This window comes from Chrysoperla carnea, chromosome 5 (genome assembly GCF_905475395.1).
Source record: "Chrysoperla carnea chromosome 5, inChrCarn1.1, whole genome shotgun sequence".
Taxonomy (NCBI): Eukaryota; Metazoa; Arthropoda; class Insecta; order Neuroptera; family Chrysopidae; genus Chrysoperla; species Chrysoperla carnea.
Genome location: NC_058341.1, coordinates 4,853,495 through 4,876,065, shown reverse-complemented (window position 1 = coordinate 4,876,065; position 22,571 = coordinate 4,853,495). Strand labels below are relative to the sequence as shown.

Here is a 22,571-nt window from a genome sequence, read left to right as displayed (position 1 = left end):
AACAATTACCTTGCTATCAGGTACTACTTATTCCGTCCGTCCATGATGTTCTCCTAGTAGAAATGTGAAAAAAATTGAAGTTTTTGAACGAAAAAAAACTAATTTTTTTCATCATTTGTACTAGGCAAACATGTTGTAGTGGAAATTTGAAAAAAAAATGAAAATAAAAATCAGAATTTGCCTAAAAGAACTTTCAGGATACGAACCAGCGTACCTTGGTTTCAAATGCAATTGCTATATCCACACATCTACCTGGTCTATATATAAATACATAATTAACTTTTAATACTTACTTTTAGTAAATAATTAATTAATTGATAATATTGTTCTGAAATAAAAATTAGGATAGATAATTATAAAAATTAAACAAAATTTGAAATATATAACGATTTTCAGGAAAAATTTATTTAATCTAAAAGTAAAAGTGTTAATATCACCAGGTTACGAACCAACATACCTTGGTGTCATAGACCAGTGCTATACCCACACAGCTACCTGGCTTATATGGAGTCTTATAATTAATTTAATACTTACCTTTATGAATAATTAACTAGTTAATAATTTTGTTCTGAAAGGAAAAATGGTATAGAAAAAATAAAACAAAATTTAAAATATAAAACGTTTCGTATTTATTTATATTAATTATTATTAATGAGGAAAAATGAAAAAATTGTTATCTCGAAAATTGATTTTATATACTGTATAAAACAAATATGTGAATATAATAAAATATCATTTTTATCCGGTTTAATTACTAATATTCAATATTTTACCTACCTTATATCTTTTACATCGATTTCATCGATGGCACTACCATCGAAATTAATAGTCAGTTCAACAATGTTACCATAGATGGCACTACCATCGAAATTAATAGTTAGTTCAACATGTTTGGCATAGATGGTAAAACCGTCGCAATTAATACTTAGTTCAATGTTTTTACCATAGATGGCACTGCCATCGAACCTAATAGTTAGTTCAACGTGTTTACCATAGATGGCACTGCCATCGAAACTAATCGTTAGTTCAACGTGTTTACCATAGCTGGCACTACCATCGAAACTAATCGTTAGTTCAATGTGTTTATTATAGATGGCACGTAGATGTACTTTGCTACATGGCTATTTTTTAATTTTAGTTTATTTATTTTTTACTACAATTTTAATATATTGTAATAGGAGAATATAAGTGAGATAAACCTTATTACATGTTTTCCTATTCAAAAATGATTTATGATTTTAAAGAATATTTATGATTTATGACAAGAGGGCGGGTTTAACTATAAAAAGAGTGGAAAATTTAAACAACAGGAAAAATTCAATTATTTAAAAGTAAAAGTCTTATCTACACCAGGATACGAACTAGGGTACCTGGTTTCATAGACAAGTGCTATACCCACACAGCTACCTGGCTTATGTATAATCATACAATTAACTTAATACTTATCTTTACTGAATAATTCATTACTTAGTAATTTTGTTTTGAGAGAAAAATAAGATAGAAAATAATAAAACGATAGAAAATAATAATAATTTGAAATGATTTTCAATATAATACTTTATTTTATTCATTTTTTTTTTTGTAATAATTATCGTAATAATTGATAATAAGTTTATATAGCGCAATACAAAAACAAAACTAATTAATTATAATATTAATTATTAAACTACACATATACAAATATCGTTCTACACGTAATTAATTAATTAATTAATTCATTATATATGACTTTTATACATAGCAAATTGAAGAGATATACAGATAAACAGAATTTAGCTAATTCATTTTTTAAAATTTTTTAATTTTTTTATGGTTTTTTTTTATTATAACTCTTGGGCCATCCGTAATATTTAACAGTCCTTTCAGGTCAGTTGGAAAATTCAAAGGTTATTATCAAAGTTCAGTCTAACATGTGCAATTAAAAATTTCAAGACTCTAAGAAAAAGCCACATTTTAAAAAGTTGTTAAGTACGATCTTGACAACAGTCTCTCAAATTTCAAGCCGTTCTGAAATGACTTAAATACTTACGCATGGTCCAAAAAAATATATCTTTTTTTTATTTGTTTAAACCTATAAAGTCAACTGATAGTTGACACAACTCCCCATTCTTATTTTTTAATAATAATAAAATAAAAAATTAAATAAATTGCAGGTTACCACTCAAAAGGACAAAAAAAATTAATAATTAATATTAATAATAATAATATATATAACACATTTAAATACTAAAAGTTAATTTATCGGTGATTCGAAATAATTGTAAAAAAAATTTTCGAAAAAGTTTATTCCTTTGAATATTTTCCATCATATTCCATAAAAATAGACTTTTCGAATTGAAAATAACGCTTCTGTACGTAAATACAGTTTTATCTTTATCATTCTTATGTTAAATACATAAGAGTGACAAAGATAAACCGTTTTGGGTGGCAAAACGGTTTGTATTCAGAAACAGCCTTCAAAAGATCTCTTTCGCTCTGAAATAGATCGTTGTAAAAAGTCTTAAGTAAAAAAAGAGGAAGAAAATGGATTTTCCATTTTCTAGGAACTTAATCTTACCTCATGGTATCTACTCTCATACTTTCGATTTCATTTTCTACATTTAAACCCACTTGTCTTTTTGTGATTATTCACTTAGTTCATTCTTACTTTAGTCAACACAAAACCTCCTCCGAAGTAGGAGTGGCACCCACCTTTACTGGATCCATTCTTTGATTCAAATCGTTTTATGATGTAAAATATTCAACAAAATAAGAGCTCTCTAAAAATTTCTTCACTATTATTTCAAATCAAACCATATTCGGAAAAGCTCATCAACTGCAGCACTGCATACTGGGAAAAATTTGTTAAATATGGTAACCAATTCAGTCATATTACACCAAAAGGATCTATCTTCACTTTTAAAAGATCCCACAATTACTAGATTCGTCGTCGAAACATAATTAAAAACGAAAAAAAAAGTACAATCCTTCCTAAAGCTCTACATAATTTTTCTACAATGTGAAATCGGGACAAGAAGTTTCTTTGCACCAAACAAACAAAACTAGCTGTGGAAAATTTAGCACTTAAAAAATATGATAAAGCGATGAAAATTCTTGTGGAAATGTAAAAATTTAAAAAACTCGCTCGTAATACGCTTCTATATTACTAGACGAAATTTGGAAGTAGTGTCCGAAATTAAATTTTATATACACACGGCAAATTAAATGAGACCTTTATGGTCCTTTGATTCTTGGAGGACACTTTTCAGGGGGTATATCAGCAATATAAAAGGTATTAAGACAATTTTTCATTTGAAAATTTAATAAAATTATTTTAAAAGAATGAAATATGACCAAATTCTCTAAGTATAAAATCGTGATTAAAAAAATTCTGGTCCGCAAGAGAAGTGGTTAATGTAAAACGTCTTCAATAACGTTTCGAGGTCTTTCAGAACATCGAGTAGCTAGACAACTTCTTTTAGAATTCAGATCCCACAAAAAATTACAATTATTGAATGGTCTTATGTACAGGGTAGCCCGCCGTTTTAATCGTAAAAAAATTAGTGGTACCTCATTATCTATCTAACGTCGGATTCAATCTGAGTCTTCTACTAGTCAACTCAGATCCTAAATTGAATAAATTTTTTTCTAGGTTAAGGTATTTTAGAAGATATTTGGGATCAATGGGATCAAATTTAGTAGTTCTTGGTATAAAAATCCGGACATTTATTTATTAGCCACATCTCTTGTCGGGCTAAAATTATTCTTAATCACAATCTCACACTTTCGAGAAAAGTCATTTCCTAAACAAAAATAACGAAGCCCATTTTTGTCATTTGTACTAAAAATATTTTAAAGATATTTGTTGATAAATTTTCGAATGTTGCACAAAACTTATGCCACATAAATCGCACAAGGTTCTCCCACACAAAAATCAACTTACCTTTTTTTTTTATTTTATACGAGACATTTTTTTTTTGTCTCAAAATAAATATAAAAAAAAAATTAAAAAGCCAGGCCATATATTTTATTTAGCATAAAAAAAATATTGTACCCTTATTTAAATTTTTTTCCCGAAACAAGGCACTTCGTTTATAATTTTATTGACTCGATAAAATTTGGAAAAGATTCAGTATATAAAACTGGCTTTCAAGGATTCAAAATAAACACTGTATCCAAGTCACACACTACCTAATTAAATTCTCATGCTAATTTTCAGTTTTTATTCGTTCTCGCCAATTTAGCTTTAAGAGCTGTAGAGGATTTCACGGTATCATTAAATTAAAAATTGTTTTTAGTTCATGAATGTCCTCTAGAAAACGCCATATTCAATTAAATGTGACGTTACAGACCCTATAACCAGCGGACAACCAAGACGTCATAATTAAGTAAATCGTGTTTTTACCCCATCGTCGGGGTAAAAACACGCATCATGAAAATACGATAATAAATCAAAGCGAAATAGCCAATAAATTTCGATTTGATTCGATACCTAAATAGTTTTCGAGGATTAAAGACTGTATAGCACCTACGCTTGAACTTAAACAGTTTTTTAAAATCTGTTTTAACAATCTTTTTTTAAGGATTAACAGCGCCACGAAAATGACATTTAAGTTGCTCCTAGGTTTTTGATTCTCATATTTGAGTCCAAAACTCCACAATTTTTACCCCAAATGTATTAAGTTACATCAATCGTAATAGAAATTCACGTGAGATAATATAACATGCTAGCGTGTAACTTACAACACAGTGTAAAAACAATGGCGTCTTTTTTTTTTAAATATTTATTACATATATCTAAGAATATTACAAATCATTTTTTTTCTCATTATGTGACATAAGTTATGTAAAATGTCAACAAAATATTTTCAAAAAATTATTTAAATAATAATATCACAGATGTTTATACTACACATTAAATCGCCTACAAAAAATTATTTCAATTATAAAAGAAAATTATTTTAAATGTTGTTTTATTTAAAGCAATCTAAAATTTAGTATAAACATCAATGATAGATTAACCAGTGTGTACGGACATTTGACCCTCGAAGGGGGTAATGAAATAATAATTTAAAAAATAGATGAATCAATAGGAATCTTCTAAAGATGTTGAGAAAATTAAAACAAAAAAAAGTCTAATTAAACCACTTTCATATATACATATTAATTAGCTGTCAAATGTATCCCCACCCTCTTTTTTACACCCCCGTCATAGTCACATGTCTGTACACCCAGTATATTCATAATATATATATATATATATTTTTTTTTTTAATAAGAGAATTCTGTCTTCTGGCCACTGCGCGCGCGCTGAATAACAAAAAAAAATGCATTTACTAATATTTTCATAATTTTTTTTTGCAATATTTTTTGATTTTCCATTTTCCTTAGCAAAGTAAATGTTACTTTTTATTTACTTAATTCAAAAAATTAAAAAACAAAATAAATAAATAAATTCTTCCTTAATCAATTGAGAGACAAAAAAAAATCTTTTTTAATAAATCGCTATTTTTCTTATTTTTTTTTAATCACAAAATTAACTGGTATTTTCGACAGAATAATTAAATAAAAAATAGGGTTAAATATTTGAAAAAAAAAAGTTCAATGGGGTTCGGGGGAGAAAAATCTGTAAGAAGGGATGTGTGTAGGTTCTGTGTTAGAGGTTGAGGGGAGAGGTTATATTTAAATTATAAACTTAAGTTTAATATACGTTCAAAAAAATGTTTTTTTTTCAAATACGATGGTAATAAAAAAAATTAAAAACTTTTTTTCTAAAACTCTTTTTTTTTTTGTTAATTTTTGCATCTTTTTTGTGTGTATGTGTACAGGATGAGAGAGAAAGTCGCGTTTACTTGAAGACGCTGTAACTCTCACAAATCAAGTCAAAACACCAACGAATTCAGCGGACATAGTAGTGTTGTGTGTGTGTATTGTGAGAAACGGGCATATTGGTGGGGTGGGATCACAGCACTTAAGCTTGATTCCAATACGAAGTTTGGTATGCTTGTTTTGAACCTGGCTTCGCTTGGCTCGAAGTCTGAGAGCGTTGCCCACTGCTGTTTGCCGTATCCTACAGAAGACAAAAAAAAAATTGAATTTTACATTATTGTTTTATTGAAGTTGTTTTTTATTTGAAACTTTTTGGTGGCTAGGCAAAGACGTATCCTGAAAAACTTAGCGAAAGTTGGTAGTTGTTTTCAAGTACTCTTTCCTTTTTTTATCTTCACAAATTTGCATTTTTTTAAAAACTCAAAATATAAACTTTCGCCAAATTTTTCAGAAAAAACTACCAGATTATTAAAATATTTTTGTAGAAAGGGGGTCGAGGAGACGGAGGGGGCGCACAAGCGTACTCATTTTAAGAACTACACACATTAATAACTTGATTAGTTAACAAATAAAACAAAAAAAAATATTAAATTAATAAAAAAAATATGCAACAAGATTTTTTATTATAAAAATAATACTAAAAAATTAAAAAATAAGAGTGGTTTTCTAGAAATTCTCAAAAATAGGATAAATTTAACCAACAATAGCAGAGATTATTATTATATTATTTTGCTGCATATTTAATTGCGTTGGATTTTGAAATCATACTATCACCAGTCACACGCAATTCTTGATTAAACACAAAGCCCCTGCTAATTGCTTTCAACCTCAACTCAGTCCCATTTCATAATTCGTACAATTGGATAATGCGATTCCAAAACTAATCATTAATGTGAAATATGTATGTATGATCACTGATGTTTATACTATAAACTAGATAGCTAATATAATATGCATGACAGCTTAATATAAAAATGTGGATATACTGAATGAAAGCATCAAACTTTTATCAAGTACTAGACCGTTACTTTTAGCTTAACTTAAATTTAAAGAAGCTATTTTAAAATTATAATGGATGTTCAAAAAATATTAAATGTCTTTCTAATCTTCGAAAGAAAATTACCACTATAAAAGTTATTCAAAATAGAAAATCTGGTAATAATTTTGAATTTGACTTGGGCTTTTAGGGTCATTCATGTACCAGTGCCTATTGAGACATTCTATCGCCACTTTAAAAACTAGCACGTTTTAAACCATTAGATTATCGCCAGATTTTCTACTTTGAATAACTTTTATAGTGGTAATTTTCTTTTAAAACTTTTATCTTTCGAAGATTAGAAAAACATTTAATATTTTTTAACATCCATTATGATTTTAAAATAGCTTCTTTAAATTTAAGTTAAACTAAAATGAACGGTCTTGTATTTGATAAAAATTTGATGCTTTTGTAGGTGTGTTAATCACGAAACTATACCCCCTCTCTCTTTACTGTAGACTAAAACATGAGGAATGAGCTGAAAAAATTTTTAAATGAGAAATAAAACAAAAACTAACTACGCTACCAAACAACTAAAAAAAAAAAAAGACAAGCCACAAAATGCACGTAATATGGGTGTTAATGGTTAATATGCAAGCAATTTAAAATAAAAAAAGGACGTGTGTTAAGGAATATTGGGATAGGAACTTACCGTGCGTCGACTTGTTTGGCGCACGTCCATCTACAAAATAAGCAAAAACCCAAATTCAGCACGTAATAAAAAAACAACATTACAAACATGCTTCTTTAAATAATTATCGTTTACCCGACTGCCAAACACCACAAAAAAAAAATCTAACTCTTTAATTGTAAGACAAGTCTCTTTGTTAAAATATTGTTGTCAAAATCACGCCTACAAAAATTTTCGTGGCCAAGGGACCCAGAAAATTTCTAATTGTACTACAAAATTGAAGGTAATTGAATCTTACTCGGACATCTTCAACGGATTTATTGATTTGAATAAAAGATTCATTTGAAAATCGACGTCCAAAAACGTTAATGGTGAAATTTTTGAGCAGTCGGGTTTTTAATAGTGGCAAACTATCCTTTGTTTTGAGAAAATTGTAGATCAAAATTTAAATAAAATAACTATCGTTTTGAGGACCTTTAATCTTTAAAAAAAGGCTGAATATATCCTATGGAACCACAAGAGCGCGTTATTAAGCCAGAATATTTAACAAATCTAAATATAAGAAAAATGGATCGCTTTCTTAAATACGTGATCAAAAGCTTATTAGATTCGTGATATAATAAAACGAGCCTTCTGTCACATATTTATAACCTTTTCTCGGATATTTTTTGAGTCCACTTTTCAAAAAAAAATCGAGAGTTAAGTAATATTGCCAAATATGCTAGCTTAACATCGTGGCCTTTTTTTTTTATTCCACAAAATAACTCCCTTCACCACGCCCTCTAACAATATAACATCATAAATCTATAACCATTTTCATATTTCAAATTTTATAAAAAAAAAATAATCGAATTAACCTAAAAATACAACCAAATACCCAAAAAAAATCTAATAAAAACGATATCACAAAAAATTTATCAAAAATATATTTATTTAAATACGGCAATCATAAACAAAATAGAAATAAAGATAAAGTAGAAAGAGAAAAAATCTAAGAAAATGCGTTAGTTATCGAAAAAAAATATATACTAAAACGTGTCAAGAAAAAATTTCATTCATTTCAAAACTATTCAGTGCTCCAAAATAATTGATATTACGTAACATTTATAAAAATACACGAAAACGTATTTTAATTTTTTATATTTAAGTTCGCAAAAACCTACTTGATAGATTCGAGTCAGTCTTTAAAAATGCGGTTTTAAAGGACCTAAGAGCTGCTAAGATGAACATCGCAATATCGTAATGCCGACTAAACGACGGAAACACGTCAGCAATAGTGAAGAAAGCCCGGTATTAAAAGTGTGCAAGTTAGCAGAAAACGAATACTGACCGATTGATCGATTCATGGTTATGGATAAAACGTAGGTCCACCATTTCACGCCCGAGAAACAGTTAAAACAGTAGACTAACAGGAGAGAATCAATGTCAAACAAGGGGAAAACAGTTCTATCAACTGACAAAGGTCATAGTTCTATCTATTGACAGTTTTATCTTCAAAAACAGCAAATAATCAATGACGATGTTTAAAAAGAGGTGATACTTGTAAAAAAGTGTTTCAGTAAAGTTTCAGCACTCTGAAAGAAAACTTCTTTTTTGTTTGTTTGAAGTCTCCGATTTAAAACTAGACGACTAGTAAACTAAACATACTCAAAAAATGCCATATATTAAACATCAAAATTGAATGAATTATTTAATTACATAACATCAATTATTTATGAACACTTTGTACATATAAAAATCGAGGTAAAAAAATAAAAATAAATAAAAAAAAAAGATAGAAAGATGCAAATTGGAAAATAATAAAAGAGAGATAATAATATATTCATGCAAAATTACAAATATAAAAAAAAAAAATTAATAATTTTAATTTACTTGATGTAATGGTTGATGCATAAGCGTAGTACTATGATGAGTTTGATGCGGAGCCATTGTTGGAATAAATAGATGTGGTGTATATTGTCCACTGGGTGCTAAGCCCGCACTTTGACTACCAGCCAAATTGAATGGGGGTGGTGTACCAGAATGAAAACCTTGTTTATCATAAGACTGAAATAATAACAAAAGAGAAAATCATATATTTAGTAACTCCTAAAAAATTGTAATCACTTTGTAGTTTTACAAATTTAAAAATCAGAATGCCTATTATCGATCTTGAAAAAATGATTAATAAATTCAAAATTGTTATATCAAATTAATAAAAAACTTATTAAATTTTGATTGATTTTCAAATTTATTTTTATCAAAATTTTCAGTCTCGTCATCGTTTCATCATTTTGAAGGGTTTCGATTAGTTTCCAAATTTACAAGTTAGGTTGCAATAAAATATCGACAATGAATAAATATTTCGTTGTAAAATTAGAAACCGGGTTGCAAAAAATTTCCAAAGGTATATATCTTTTTCTTAAGAGAGAATTTTCCAAGAAAATAATTTAAAAAAAAGGATACTTACATTAACTTTCCCTAAAGCGACATGTGATTTACCATACATAGATGTGAGATCTGTAGCTGATGAGCCAGTAGTAACAGCTACTCCAGCTTTGTTTTGTGATTGATTTGGACCACCCACATATGCACTCTTATTATAATCCTGTGATTGTGATAGTGCATCATAAGCACTGTTATATCCAGAACCATAGCTTCCTGGTTTAGGATACTGACTTGTTGTTGAACCATGTGCATTTGTTGCTGTTGGCATTTGCTGCAAAAATAATAAAAATGTTAACAGGGGAAATATTTATTAACCAGGGGATAACCTACGAGACACTAAAGTTATCAGACTGCCTAAATCATCTAAAAAAATTGACTATAAATCGTAATGACATCAATTTCACAAAAAACTTACGAAATTGAATTATTTTCGATTTATTTTTATCAAATTTTTCAGTCTCGTCATCGTTTCATCATTTTAAAACTGGGAGATACTTTCTAAAAAGAGTGAACGTTTGCTTTGGCGTATCTAGTGGCTAAAATAGTTTTAGAAATACACTCGGTAAAAAAGAAAAACACGACTTTTTCAGGCCATCTTGGACTCTATGGGCCCTGCTATTCAAGGAACTCCCCAAATTCTACAAATATCAAAGAAATTTAAGATTTTGTATAAAAAAAAAAAAGAATCTGAAGGTTTCCGGATCTTAATAAAAGGTCCTCGCCAATCTGAATCTAGTGTGTCCAAGGCCCCAATCATTCCAAAAAAGATTGAAATTAAATTAAAGATTGAGATTAAATTACTGTCTGAATCATTTATCCGCCAGAACTTAGCAAAATGCGATATTTTCTATCGAGAAAAGGAAATCGATCTGTGGGAAAGTGCCCGGGGTCTCGAATTACATAGAGCCTCCAAATAACAGCAAATTGAAGATTGATTTGGCCAACCAAAAAAAGATTCTCGCAGTGTAAAGATTCTATTAATAAGGATCCAATGTGAGAAAAGTTCCCAGTGTTATTTCAAACGAAATTTGAGAAAAATTGATGTACTTACAGAGTAAATAGCGGGTGTACCATATTGATAGCCACCTGGCATCATACTTGTGTTATAGAAATATGCATATCCTGGTGGTAACGCTGTAGCATTTAACATTGGTTGTGCCTGATGTGCTTGCGTTGTCGTCTATAAACATTCAATAATTCAAATTAAAATATATTTTTAATTAAAATTCCATTTTTTAAAGGTATTTAAAAAAATGTCAGACTGCCTAAATCATCCAAAAACATTGACCATAAATCGAAATAACCATCAAGTTCATAAAAAACTTACGAAATTGAATTATTTTCAATTTATTTTTATCAAAATTTTCAGTCTCGTCATCGTTTCATCATTTAAAAAAAATTTGTAGCTAAAATATTAGATAAATGTTTTCTAAGATTTCCGAATAGAAAATATTCACCCAGAGTTTGTACTTACACTAATTTGTTGTGAAATTGTAGAAGGCACAGGTGATGCATTATTATCCGCACGTGTAAATCGTCCATCTGACATTGAATATGCAACACTTGCTAAAGAAGCACCACGTTCAGCTCCTGTCGCTAATGATGTGGGTGCTTGATATGGTATATCATAGTAACCAGTGGTCATGTGTGGTATTCGTTGTTGTAACAATTGTAATTCTTCAAATGAATAGACCGGTTGTTGATAGAATGGCATACCAGCTTGACCCATTATATATTGTGTACCCATCATAGGTGCAACACCTGGAGGTATATTTGGTACAACACCACTTTTAGCTATTCAAAATAAACATAAAAATCATTTAAACACTGAGACACTTTGTAATAATTATTAATTCTTAGGTTTTATAAATCAGAATGCCACTTATCGATCTCGAAAAATTGATTAATAAATCGAAATTTTATATCAAATTAATAAAAAACTTATTAAATTTTGATTTACTTTCAATTTATTTTTATCAAATTTTTCAGTCTCGTCATCGTTTCATCATTTTGTAGGGATATAGTAAATGCAAAATTGAAATTGACATTAAGCGTCAGCCTCTAATAATAATAAAACATAAGAGGGGTACCGCAAATGAGTCCCTAACACCCTAGATCAAGGGATACTCTGTGCCCTCCTTGAAAACAACTTGTTATCCGAAGGCGAGGTATCAAAGAGATGCTATTTTAAGTAGTTGAAGGTATAGGACTTTGTCGAGGTCAGAACGCCAACAGACAGTCCGCAGATTCTTCGACTTTTTGTCGCAAGATTGATGAATCCACGGGCCCGAATCAAACATTCTATACCTGACACGCTGTAGGTGCGAATAACGTCCCCCTAACATCCCCTAAAAGTGGGACCATCAGAGATACCCATATTATAAAAGTGTTCAATCGACAATGTCCTAACCAGAGTCCCGCCACCCTTCTCAACTGTGCTCTAGTGAGTTTCGGGCGAGCACGGTTGAATGGCCTAGCTGTGGTTGTAAACAGTAATCAGTATGGGTTTTTCGTAGCCATTCCGTAATTTGGAAGATTACGGAGCATTGCTATGAGAATGATAGGCTCAGCTGATTGGTTCGTTTGAGACGAACCCTCTAGTGCCAACGAGTTTCATTCCTTTTAATGCCAGAGTGGTTCGGTACCCAGATCAGCTTGACTGTGTCATTTGGTACCAGAAACTCCACTGTACATATTGATCAAGAGGATTCGATTCTTTAAGCGTCAGATAGGTTTAAAGTATTTAAAGATTTAGAATTTTAAATAAAGTTTGCTGCTTACCTGTTGATGTCGTAGTAACTTTAGTATTAACAGACGTTGTAGTTTGACTTAAAGCTGCTAACGTTGGTGTAGTATTTACACTGCTTACAACATTTGCTTGATTCACACCACCAGACGATTGACTATTAACACCTTGATTCACTGAACCAACACCAACTGAACCTTGACTCACTTGACTACCACCACCAGTATTTACACCACTTGTATCATATTGTACTTGTTGTTGTACATCTTTTGCACTTGAACCCCCTGTACTTGTTAATTTATGATTCGTACTTTGTGTATTGTAACTATTATATTGATTTGGATAACTATTTGTATTATTTATACCTAGAAATCAAATACATAATAAGTTAGAAAGAAAATCATTTATCGAAATTTTAATTTAAGTAAGATTTAAAAAAAATATATCAGACTGCCGAAAATCATCTAAAAAATTCGACGATAAATCGAAATAACACCAATTTCATAAAAAACTTACGAAATTGAATTATTTTCAATTTATTTTTATCAAATTTTCAGTCTCGTCATCGTTTCATCATTAAAAACATATAACTGGAAACAGGGTGTTTAGCGAATTCGGAAAGTAAAATTTAAAAACATTTCAAGAATTCCCGGGACTGAAAATGTAGTTTTTTAACCTCCGAGCAAAAAAAAAAGGGTTGTTATAAGTTGGACCACTTTGTATACGTGTCTACGTCTGTCTGTGGCATCGTAGCGCCTAAACGGATAAACAGAATCAATCTATTCCACAGCATCGGTCAGTTCGATAGCCTCGCCAAGATCTAGATTTTCTCTTTGAAATACTCGGCTCAAAGACAGTCATAGAATGTACCGAACTCAAAATATATAAATTGTAAGTTTAAATTTATGTGGGAAGATTCACAATGGAAAAAGGAGGAGTTTGACAGCTCAAACTCCCACCCCCATGCGCACGGATTTGATACAATATAAATAAAATAGATAATACTTACCAGCAGCAGCAGCCGCATATACTGATTGGCTAGGATTTGTTTGATACCCTGATGATTGATTATTACTTGGAAATGATGACGTCGGTTGATTACTTATCGATGAGAATGCAGGTGTTACATTTTGATAAGACGACGCTGTTTGATAAGAATTTGTTTGATACGATGATGAATTATTAACCGTACTTTGATTATAACCAGAATTTGATGTTTGACTATTTGAATAACTATTTGTTGATTGATTTGTTGGGTACGAACTTGCTGAAGACGTCACCTAAAAAAAAACACAAAATTTATTCATTTAATCAATTAAAAAGTTTATTTTTTAATATGATCGTAATTTATAAATCAGAATGCCTATTATCGATCTTGAAAAATTGATTATAAATCGAAATTTTTTATATCAAAGTTAATAAAAAACTTATTAACTTTTGATTGATTTTCAATTTATTTTTATCAAATTTTTCAGTCTCGTCATCGTTTCATCATTTTTAAAAGAGAAAAGTTAAGTTAAGGTTATTCAATATGATTACTTAGAATATCTAGAATGGTATACTTTACCTGTGTATTCGTTGAATATGTTGTGTTATAACCAGCTGGTGTTTGATACGCTGATTGTGATGATTTCTGACTTTGATAACTTTGGTATGAATTGGATTGTGGCTGTGAGTATGTGTTATGTGATACATCTGTTGATTTGTTCACTGTTTCAATTGCTGTTTGAACAGCATTATTTGATTGGACAACACCCCGTGAAGATGATGTATAACCGCTACCCGCTACCGTTGACGATGATAGATGATCATTTGTTGTTTGTGAAATACTGTCGGTATTTGATAACTATTGACAAAAAAAAACTATAAATGTCTAAAACTTTTGATACACACGGTGTTAATTATCATTACATTTTTATTTAAAATCAGAATGCCATTTATCCAGCTTGAAAAAATGATTAATAAATCGAAATTTTATATCAAATTAATAAAAAACTTATTAAGTTTTGATTCTTTTCAATTTATTTTGTATCAAAATTTTCAGTCTCGTAATCGTTTCATCATTTTGTAGGGAAGAAAAGCAAAAATAAAATTTTGTTTGGCAGAAGAGTTAAGGTAGTAAATACGAGCACCAAGACTGCTGAAGGCTGAAATTGATGATTAGTTTTTTTATAACTTCATGAATGTAGACGAAAAATAAGAATAAAATTTTCCGAAATCTGACTTCGTTTTCGAAATATCAAAAGTTAATTAAACAAAATTTTCAAAAATAACTCAAAATATCGACAAAAACCTTTATTCACGAAACTTTAAAAGATGAAGAAAGTGGAAAAGTAAGATTTGAGGAGTGAATTGAGAATAACTTACAATTTGATTTTGTCCCAACGCTGTACTAATATTGGACTGGGCCACTTGCTGTTTAGACGAAACAACTTGATGTGTACTGGCAGAATACGAATCCATAACCGATGCACTTGGAGTTTGATTTGACGTACTCGATAAATCCAAACTATTCTGTGTAACTTGTTGTTGTGACGTTTGTTGAACAGACGATGATGTATTATCTAGCACATTACTACCCCCACTCACTACAACCGATGCAGACGACGTTGTGTACTTATTGGTAACATCATCAAATGTTGTAGTGTCTGATACCAAATCCATACCACCGAATTGCACATCCAAGAAGCCTATACTATTTAGATCACCAGGCATTTCAACAGCACTAGCTGGTATTTTAGATGGTGGAGGAACTCGGGCACGTTGTGTTTTAGTCCGTTGTTGTTGGGTGGGTTGTTGAGATTGGACGACCACAGATTGTGGATCTTGTAAGTTTCCGGCGCCGCCGTAACTGTTTGCTGATGGTCCATAGCTTTGAGCACTGTATGCATTTGCTGAAAATGAAAACCATTATTCAAGTAACAATTATCCTAAAGTTTTATCTAATGGAGTGGAAAATTTTTGGTCTACTAAATAACAGAGTGGACCATTTTAATCTATACACATAAATATCTCATTTTTGAAGCATTTTTATCGAAAAAACTTTTCTTTCAAGTTTTGAGCATATGTCAACTTAAAAAAGAAGACACCCTGTATAATAAGTAAAAGTCTGAGAGACAACTTAGACAATTAATAGAATGTGGAGGTTAATAAATATTTGCCAACGCACCTGCAGATGCTGTATACTGATTGGTTGTTCCTTGATACGATGAAGGTGCTGTTGCCACTTGCTGCGCAGCTACTTTCATACTATCCGAATTTTGTTGTGTTAATTGGCTAAGATACTGTGATTGTGCAGCCGTCAACGTAGTCGATTGTGGCTGTTGTAAATGTACAGGAGCGACATGTTGCTGTTGCACGACTTGTTGTTGTGTTGCACGCATCTCTAGTGCCTGTGTTAGAGCTGCAGCCGCTGATGATGATGTCGAATGCTGTGATAAATCAACTTGTGTAGGATCTGTTGTTGATTTATCAACGGTTGACGATGTCACCACCATCGACGCACTTAGATCAGGTACACCAGCAGCTGCGTTCGCTGCATTTAACGATGCTGCTGCGGCTGCAACGGCTGCAGCTGCTTCCATAGCTTGACTTGGTGTAAATACTTTTGTATCAGCCAATGACCCTGTATATTCTTCATTGTCCCAATCTTCTGGTTGTGGGAATGTATCTTCCCACGTATCAACACCACCTGACAATCGAAATTTTATTTAAAAAATTTGTTTTTATTTTTGGTTAAATATAAGGTTTGTTGATCGTATTTTATAAATCAGAATGGCTATTATCGATCTTGAAAAATTGACTATAAATCGAAATTTTATATCAAATTTAATAAAAAACTTATTAATTTTGATTTATTTTCAATTTATTTTTATCAAATTTTTCAGTCTCGTCATCGTTTCATCATTTTAAAAAGAGTAAATTTAAGAATATTACGCTGAAGTTGTAGAACCGCGTAATATTTGATTTTTAAGAAACCGAGAAAATTTTTAAACTTTTTATGGGTTTATCAACTTTTTAAACTTGTACGAACGAAAATTACCCTTAATTTTTATTTCAATTTTTGGTAGGAGTGTATCTATCGAGTAGATTCATTTATCCGAAACTTCTGTCGAGTCTATGAAAATATTATTTTCAATTCTCAAACCCATTTCTCATAAATCAAAATTATCTCAATTTCTTAATTACCAAAAGCCAGATGGTTCTGTATTTTAGTTTTCTGGACTCGTAATATCCTTCAAGGAAATAAATCAAGCAAATAGATGACATTCATTGCAATGCTTTTACACCCAATTACCTTTTATATCTAAGGATATTCTTTAAGGCTTGGGTCAGAAATTATTTTCAAATCATATAAAATTTTGTGCCTCTTTAAATATCGTAAGATCGCAGCAAGTAAAGGTGCCCTATGTTCTCATTACTGCCTCTCTGAGGTGTTTAGAATGAAGAAAATGAATTCTATGATAGAAACCAGCATTGAAAAATGATATCCAAAAGAATAAGGATTGAAAAAAGGGCTTAATTCCCAGTGATTTTCTGCATTGTTTTTAGAAGTGATTTTTCAAAAAAAGTATGCAAGTGGATACCACGAAACCCACAAAATAATTGACACAAGATCTGTCAAGTAAAAATACGGGCCTGAGAACTAACTTTTTGATATGCTTTAGTCAATACTTTACGGTCTCCCTCAAAGGCAGAAGTAAGAAAATGAGGCACACAAATTTGTCACTACCTTACGGTTTAGAAACCACGATAAAAACTCTTAATCGAAGTAGAAAAAATAGTATTAAATGGGAAGGTTTGCTACGGTTGTGTAATAGTGGACTAATATGTGCAGTTAAAATTACGTAAGTATAAGGTGTTTCGTAGAAATTGAGCCAGTGAAATATTTAGTCAAAGAAAAAATGAATTTTTGTATTCATTATCTAATACCTATTTCTTGTATTACATTATTTGGCCTACTTTTTACGAAACACTCAAAATAGTACATTTACTTAGAAAAATAAAAAGAAACAATTTTTAAATAGAAATATCTACAACTAACTAACTTAACGATTACAACTTCCCACTTTCCAAAAATTTTATAAATAAAATAACCCCCAAAAATAAAAAGAAGAATTATTAAAAATGCATGCAAAAAGAAATCACTACAAACAAAAAATGTGTTAGTTGAGATAAAAATATCTCAGTACCTAAGGTTCCACGGTACTCCTCGTTATCCCACTCCTCAGGTTGTGGGAAATTGTCATTATTGTTTCGTTTCTTCATACCTTTGGAGAAGATAAAATTCAAATTGTTTTTTGTTTTGCTATTTGTTTTTTAATAAAAATTAATTCAATCTACAAAACCATACACTCTCATTGTCAGTCTCACAACACATGCAATAAAATTATTTCAAAAATACATCCCTAATCCCATCTCAAAAAAACTTAACTAAATCGAAAAGGATTTGTATGTATTAACAGTGATGAAAAAAATACAACGAAATTAGGTTTTTGATAAAATATTTAAAACGCGGATATGATAAAATGTTTAAAAAAAATTCCCAAAACCATCTCAATCTTCGAATATCGTTCTCAATAAAAAAAATATTAAATTTTGAAGTCCCGACTATGTAAAATCAATTTCTTAAAAATTATTATTCACGGAAATTATAAATTTTATACTAATTATTTTATCAATATTATAAATATTATTAATTATCAAATAATATTAGCAATTTGCTAATAAATTATTTTAAAAACTGGCCAAGTTTGAATTTGACTCGCACACCAAGGGTTCCGTATCATTTACAAAACATATATATCTTTAGTACCAAAGAGTATAAGATAGAGGAGAAGGTCCTGTAAATACTTCTCTATTTACAACAGAATAGGGAATATTCATGAGATTTAAATTTGGTTCAAATATTTAAAGTAAGGAGTATTTAAAATTGTATTTTTCCAAGAATACAAGTTTTCGCCCTTGAAAAAATATTTTCGAATTTTTTAAAAATATAATAGCAAAAAAAAGACAAGTTTTTTTTTTGACTGCTCCAATCCAGATCGAATTAGATTCCCATTTTCTTTAACATTTTATCCATGAAGATGTAAATTAACTCTCCTGTAGTTTTTTTTCATCACTGAAAAAGCTAATGTGGCACGAAAATTATTCTAAAACTCTTTATTTCATGTACCTATCAAGCAAACTATGTCCGATTACGTAAATAGAGGCTATTCAGAACGGAAGGAGCTAAAAACTGCTTTAAAAAATTATCCTAATATTCTATTTATTGTAAGTTATTCGAAAAGTAACTGAAAATCGTCAATTTTTTAAATATAATTTAATGGGCTAGAAAATTTTCTGAACCTTTTGATAGAGAAATCTCTAGTTAGACACGACTTAGTATACCCTGATTTTCAAGAAAATGACACCCTACCAAATATGAGAAAAATAATTAATCATCAAAATGTTAATATGGAAGTCAGTAGAGAATACCTAAGACCATTAAAAGATTGGGTTATTCTTTTTTAAATAGTTCTCCTAATTTGAATAGTATTGTTGTAAATTACTATAGTTTCTTATTATCTATTTTATTTAACACTTGTTGAATAGCCTAGGTTTAAGCCTATTATCGTATACTTATTTTAAGCTACCGGTTGTCACATCGAAAAATGAATTACTAAATTTTCTTGGTCCTGAAGCCGCTCTGTATTAATCGAGCAAAAGATGATTTTGAACAAAATTATTATTTAAAGTATTAATTTTAAAACACAAGTAAAACCATAACAAAAAAAAATTAATATTATTTTGAAAAGAAGAGAAAGAGCAGTTGAACCTACCATTCTGACTGTTCATTTGTGACGTGTCTTCCCAAGTATCAACAGTATTACGATTGTGTGAGCCACGTGGACCACCGTCACGTGGTTGATATGTACGTGGGCCAGTTCGTCCACCACGACCACCACGTCCACCGCCACCACCTCGTCCTGGTCCATTACTCATACGTCCACCACCACGTCGATAATTATCACCACCACGTCCATCATCACCGTGAGTACGATCACCACCATCACGATCACCACGTTCTCCACGTGGTCCTTCTCGACCGCGCCAACCGCGACTATCACCACGACCTTTGCTCAGTCTGGGAGGTGCACCACCACGATTTCGAGAGCGTTCACGTTCACCACCACCACCGGTACCTGCTGTTGTTGTACCCCCACTGCCACTACCGCCCACTCCTCCGCCCCCACCAGTTTGTTGTGCACCTCCCGCTGTGTTGTTCTGTGTTGTTGCATCCCAATCTTCAGTTCCACCACCGTCACCGGTTTCTGTTTTACTTGTACTTGTTTGTCGATTTTTCTTCTTCTTTACCGATGTTGCGTATGCACCCTGTACAGATTTACAAGAAATTTACGCACATTACAGAGTGTACAATTTTTCAATTCATTTATCAACGTTTTTGGATTATCTACAAGTAATTGGGAACTCAAAAGTATCGAAAATGTAGTATTTTCTAAGAATTAGCGTGAAATCGATTCGAAAAAATCACATTTTATATATTATCTCGGAAGCTATGCATCCAATCATTAAAAGAACCCGATTTTTGGGTTTATCTGCCAAATTCAATATACACAGCTCTTTATATATTGGAGACAATTTCAGTGGTATCTCGAAAAGTACTCATCGTCTTATGAACTGGATTTTTTTATTGGGCTTTCATTACCCTAATAAATGTAGGTATTCTAAAAGCATACAGCCAAAATTTTAAAATTATTGGCACCTTTTTGAGGCGTAGATATCAAAAATATTCCAAAAACTCACAAAAATTTAATTAAAAATCCTGGGGTTTTAGAAAATAGATACCTTCGCAAATTAAAGGGTAATTAAATTCTAGCATGATGAGACCAGACAGTTGAGCAATAGTGATGTGACTTTTCAAGGTCACTTGGCCACAATTTTGTGGTTAAAATTGATGCTGGTCGCAAGAATTTCGAGAAATTGATCAATTTTAAGCCTTTAAATTTAAAAATAGAATTTTACAGAACCTTAGATTTCCCTAAAATTTTCAAGCGGGAGAGTATGATAGCTGTGGCGCCACGATTTGACGATGGAATATGGTTAAACAAAGTAAAACAAATCGAAAATGAAGAGTGCTAATTTTCGAGTAATTGAAGTTCATTTGGATCACAAGTTCCCTTGCGTTTACCCTGTGATTGCGTTCATTCACTGATCTACAGGTTGGTCATGCCTTTAATGGAGTACGGGTTTTTAGCCCTTTTGGTATTCTTCATTTTCGCTTTATTTAAGCTTGTTTTACAATATTCTGTTGTCAAATCGTGGCACCACAGTTATCGTACTTGAGCCTTTTCGGGGGGCCACCCTGTATCGAATACTAAACGTTATGTAACTAATTTTTTTTTTCAATAAACAATACTAAATCGAATTCAGAAATCTTTCTACCTAAATACAACCCATTCAAAAATAATATTTTATTAATATTAAAAATAAACAGGAAACGGAAAAAGAATGTTTATATGTTTATAATTAAAATTTCCTATAAAATTTATTGAAAAACGTGGATTTTTGAGACGATGGAAAGCGATCTGAAAGGAAACGGAAATAACATGTTTGGATGTTCAAAACGTGGATTAAAAAAAGGGAACGGACAAAAGGTTAGGAGATGTTTCAACTTAAAATCCAGAAAAATGATGATTTTTTTTTTGGGGTGGACTAACCTGTGAATGACCCTCTAAGAGCATAATAACAGCCTTATCCATGTCATAGTCACAATCATGTAGAACCAGGCACACTTCCTCCTCCGACTTAAATGTTGTGTCCATAACCTGTTTCACTTTGTCCTTGAGTGTCGGATCATCAGATTTACGATCCTTTATTTGTGCCAATGTTAATTCATACGATTGTGGCTGTTGTGATTTATTTGTTGATTTGTTCGTCCCTGTATCTGTTTTTCCATCTGTTTTTTTACCACCCGCATCCCCCGCTGTTTTCGATCCTTTACCACCCCTCGAGGTGGTTTTATTTGATGAGCTCATCTTTACACACTATATACACTCAACTATTTACAATCTGCGAAATATAATCACCACCAAATTAGCAACATTATTTTCTTTACAAAAAAAATATAAATTTATTTCGCAAATTGTCAAAAAACAAATAAAAATATTTTGGATTGTCAAAATGTAAATTTGGGCCTGTATAACAAAACTTAATGGTATAGGTCAGTCACAAAGAAAAACTGATTTAATACAAAAAAAAAAAATTAAAATTCAACAAAAAATATATTATCAAAAATAATTTTCATATCCTGTAACATTAAAATCGAATTTTTCTTGAAATTATTGTAAATAATATCAAGAAAAAAAGCCGCTACCATGTGGAGGGACGCCATTCTATACAAAACCTTGTTAGGCCTTTATTGACAACGAACCAAAATGTACAACTTATAAAATGAACAAATCATCTCAAATAATCAAAAAAACTTCATTATCCGATTAAACAATATTAGAAATTTCTAAATAAAAAATAGATAAAAAAAACACTTTTTGGGCCAGAGAGTTAAAAAATTTTTATTGTAACTTACGAAAAACGTCACAAAAACACACACAAAAATTAATATAATGTGGAACTTTATCGTACCTTCTGAATGCGCTCGAACGCAGTCTAGTCACGTGATACACTACTTGCTCAAAATGGCCTGTCTATAACAAGTAAGGGCGCCATTCACAAATACTTAAATAATCTTTGATGAATTTATTTAGTATTTAATTCTATTTTATTTAGTTTTATTTCATGGATTTCATTCGATTTTTTAATTATTATTACATTATTAATTAGAATTTGTTTTTAATTACATAATATAATTTAATATTAAAAATTGATTCGATGACAAATATATAAAAAGTTTATATTTTTAAGTT

The 22,571-nt window shown here is 30.7% G+C and overlaps 1 protein-coding gene across 4 annotated transcripts; it reads right to left on the bottom strand.

The window, feature by feature from the left end:
• Positions 1-5,540: 5,540 nt before the first annotated feature.
• On the bottom strand, positions 5,541-22,408 carry LOC123301554 (protein lingerer). 4 transcript variants are annotated; one of them, XM_044884351.1, is made up of 15 exons: positions 22,291-22,408; positions 21,369-21,720; positions 19,470-20,022; positions 17,841-17,918; positions 15,818-16,339; positions 15,016-15,542; positions 14,216-14,494; positions 13,658-13,928; positions 12,684-13,013; positions 11,377-11,696; positions 10,954-11,082; positions 9,925-10,173; positions 9,348-9,521; positions 7,497-7,526; positions 5,541-6,049 (listed from the first exon to the last, which is right to left on the bottom strand). In XM_044884351.1, the coding sequence occupies exons 2-15, from the start codon at positions 21,684-21,686 to the stop codon at positions 5,951-5,953; spliced, it is 3,879 nt and encodes a 1,292-aa protein (XP_044740286.1). In that variant the 5' UTR covers positions 21,687-21,720; positions 22,291-22,408; the 3' UTR covers positions 5,541-5,950. The 4 variants fall into 4 exon arrangements, with proteins under 4 accessions (XP_044740286.1, XP_044740285.1, XP_044740288.1 ...); XM_044884350.1 differs by having other exon boundaries at positions 22,235-22,340; XM_044884353.1 differs by lacking the exon at positions 17,841-17,918 and having other exon boundaries at positions 22,235-22,340.
• Positions 22,409-22,571: the final 163 nt, after the last annotated feature.

Coding starts and splice junctions, on each gene's coding strand:
- LOC123301554 (XM_044884351.1), bottom strand. CDS start 21,686: ATGAGCTCATCAAATAAAACCACCTCGAGGGGTGGTAAAGGATCGAAA. Junction 17,919..19,469: donor ACAAATGAACAGTCAGAATG/GTAGGTTCAACT, acceptor TCTTCTCCAAAG/GTATGAAGAAACGAAACAAT. Junction 13,929..14,215: donor CATATTCAACGAATACACAG/GTAAAGTATACC, acceptor GTTTTTTTTTAG/GTGACGTCTTCAGCAAGTTC.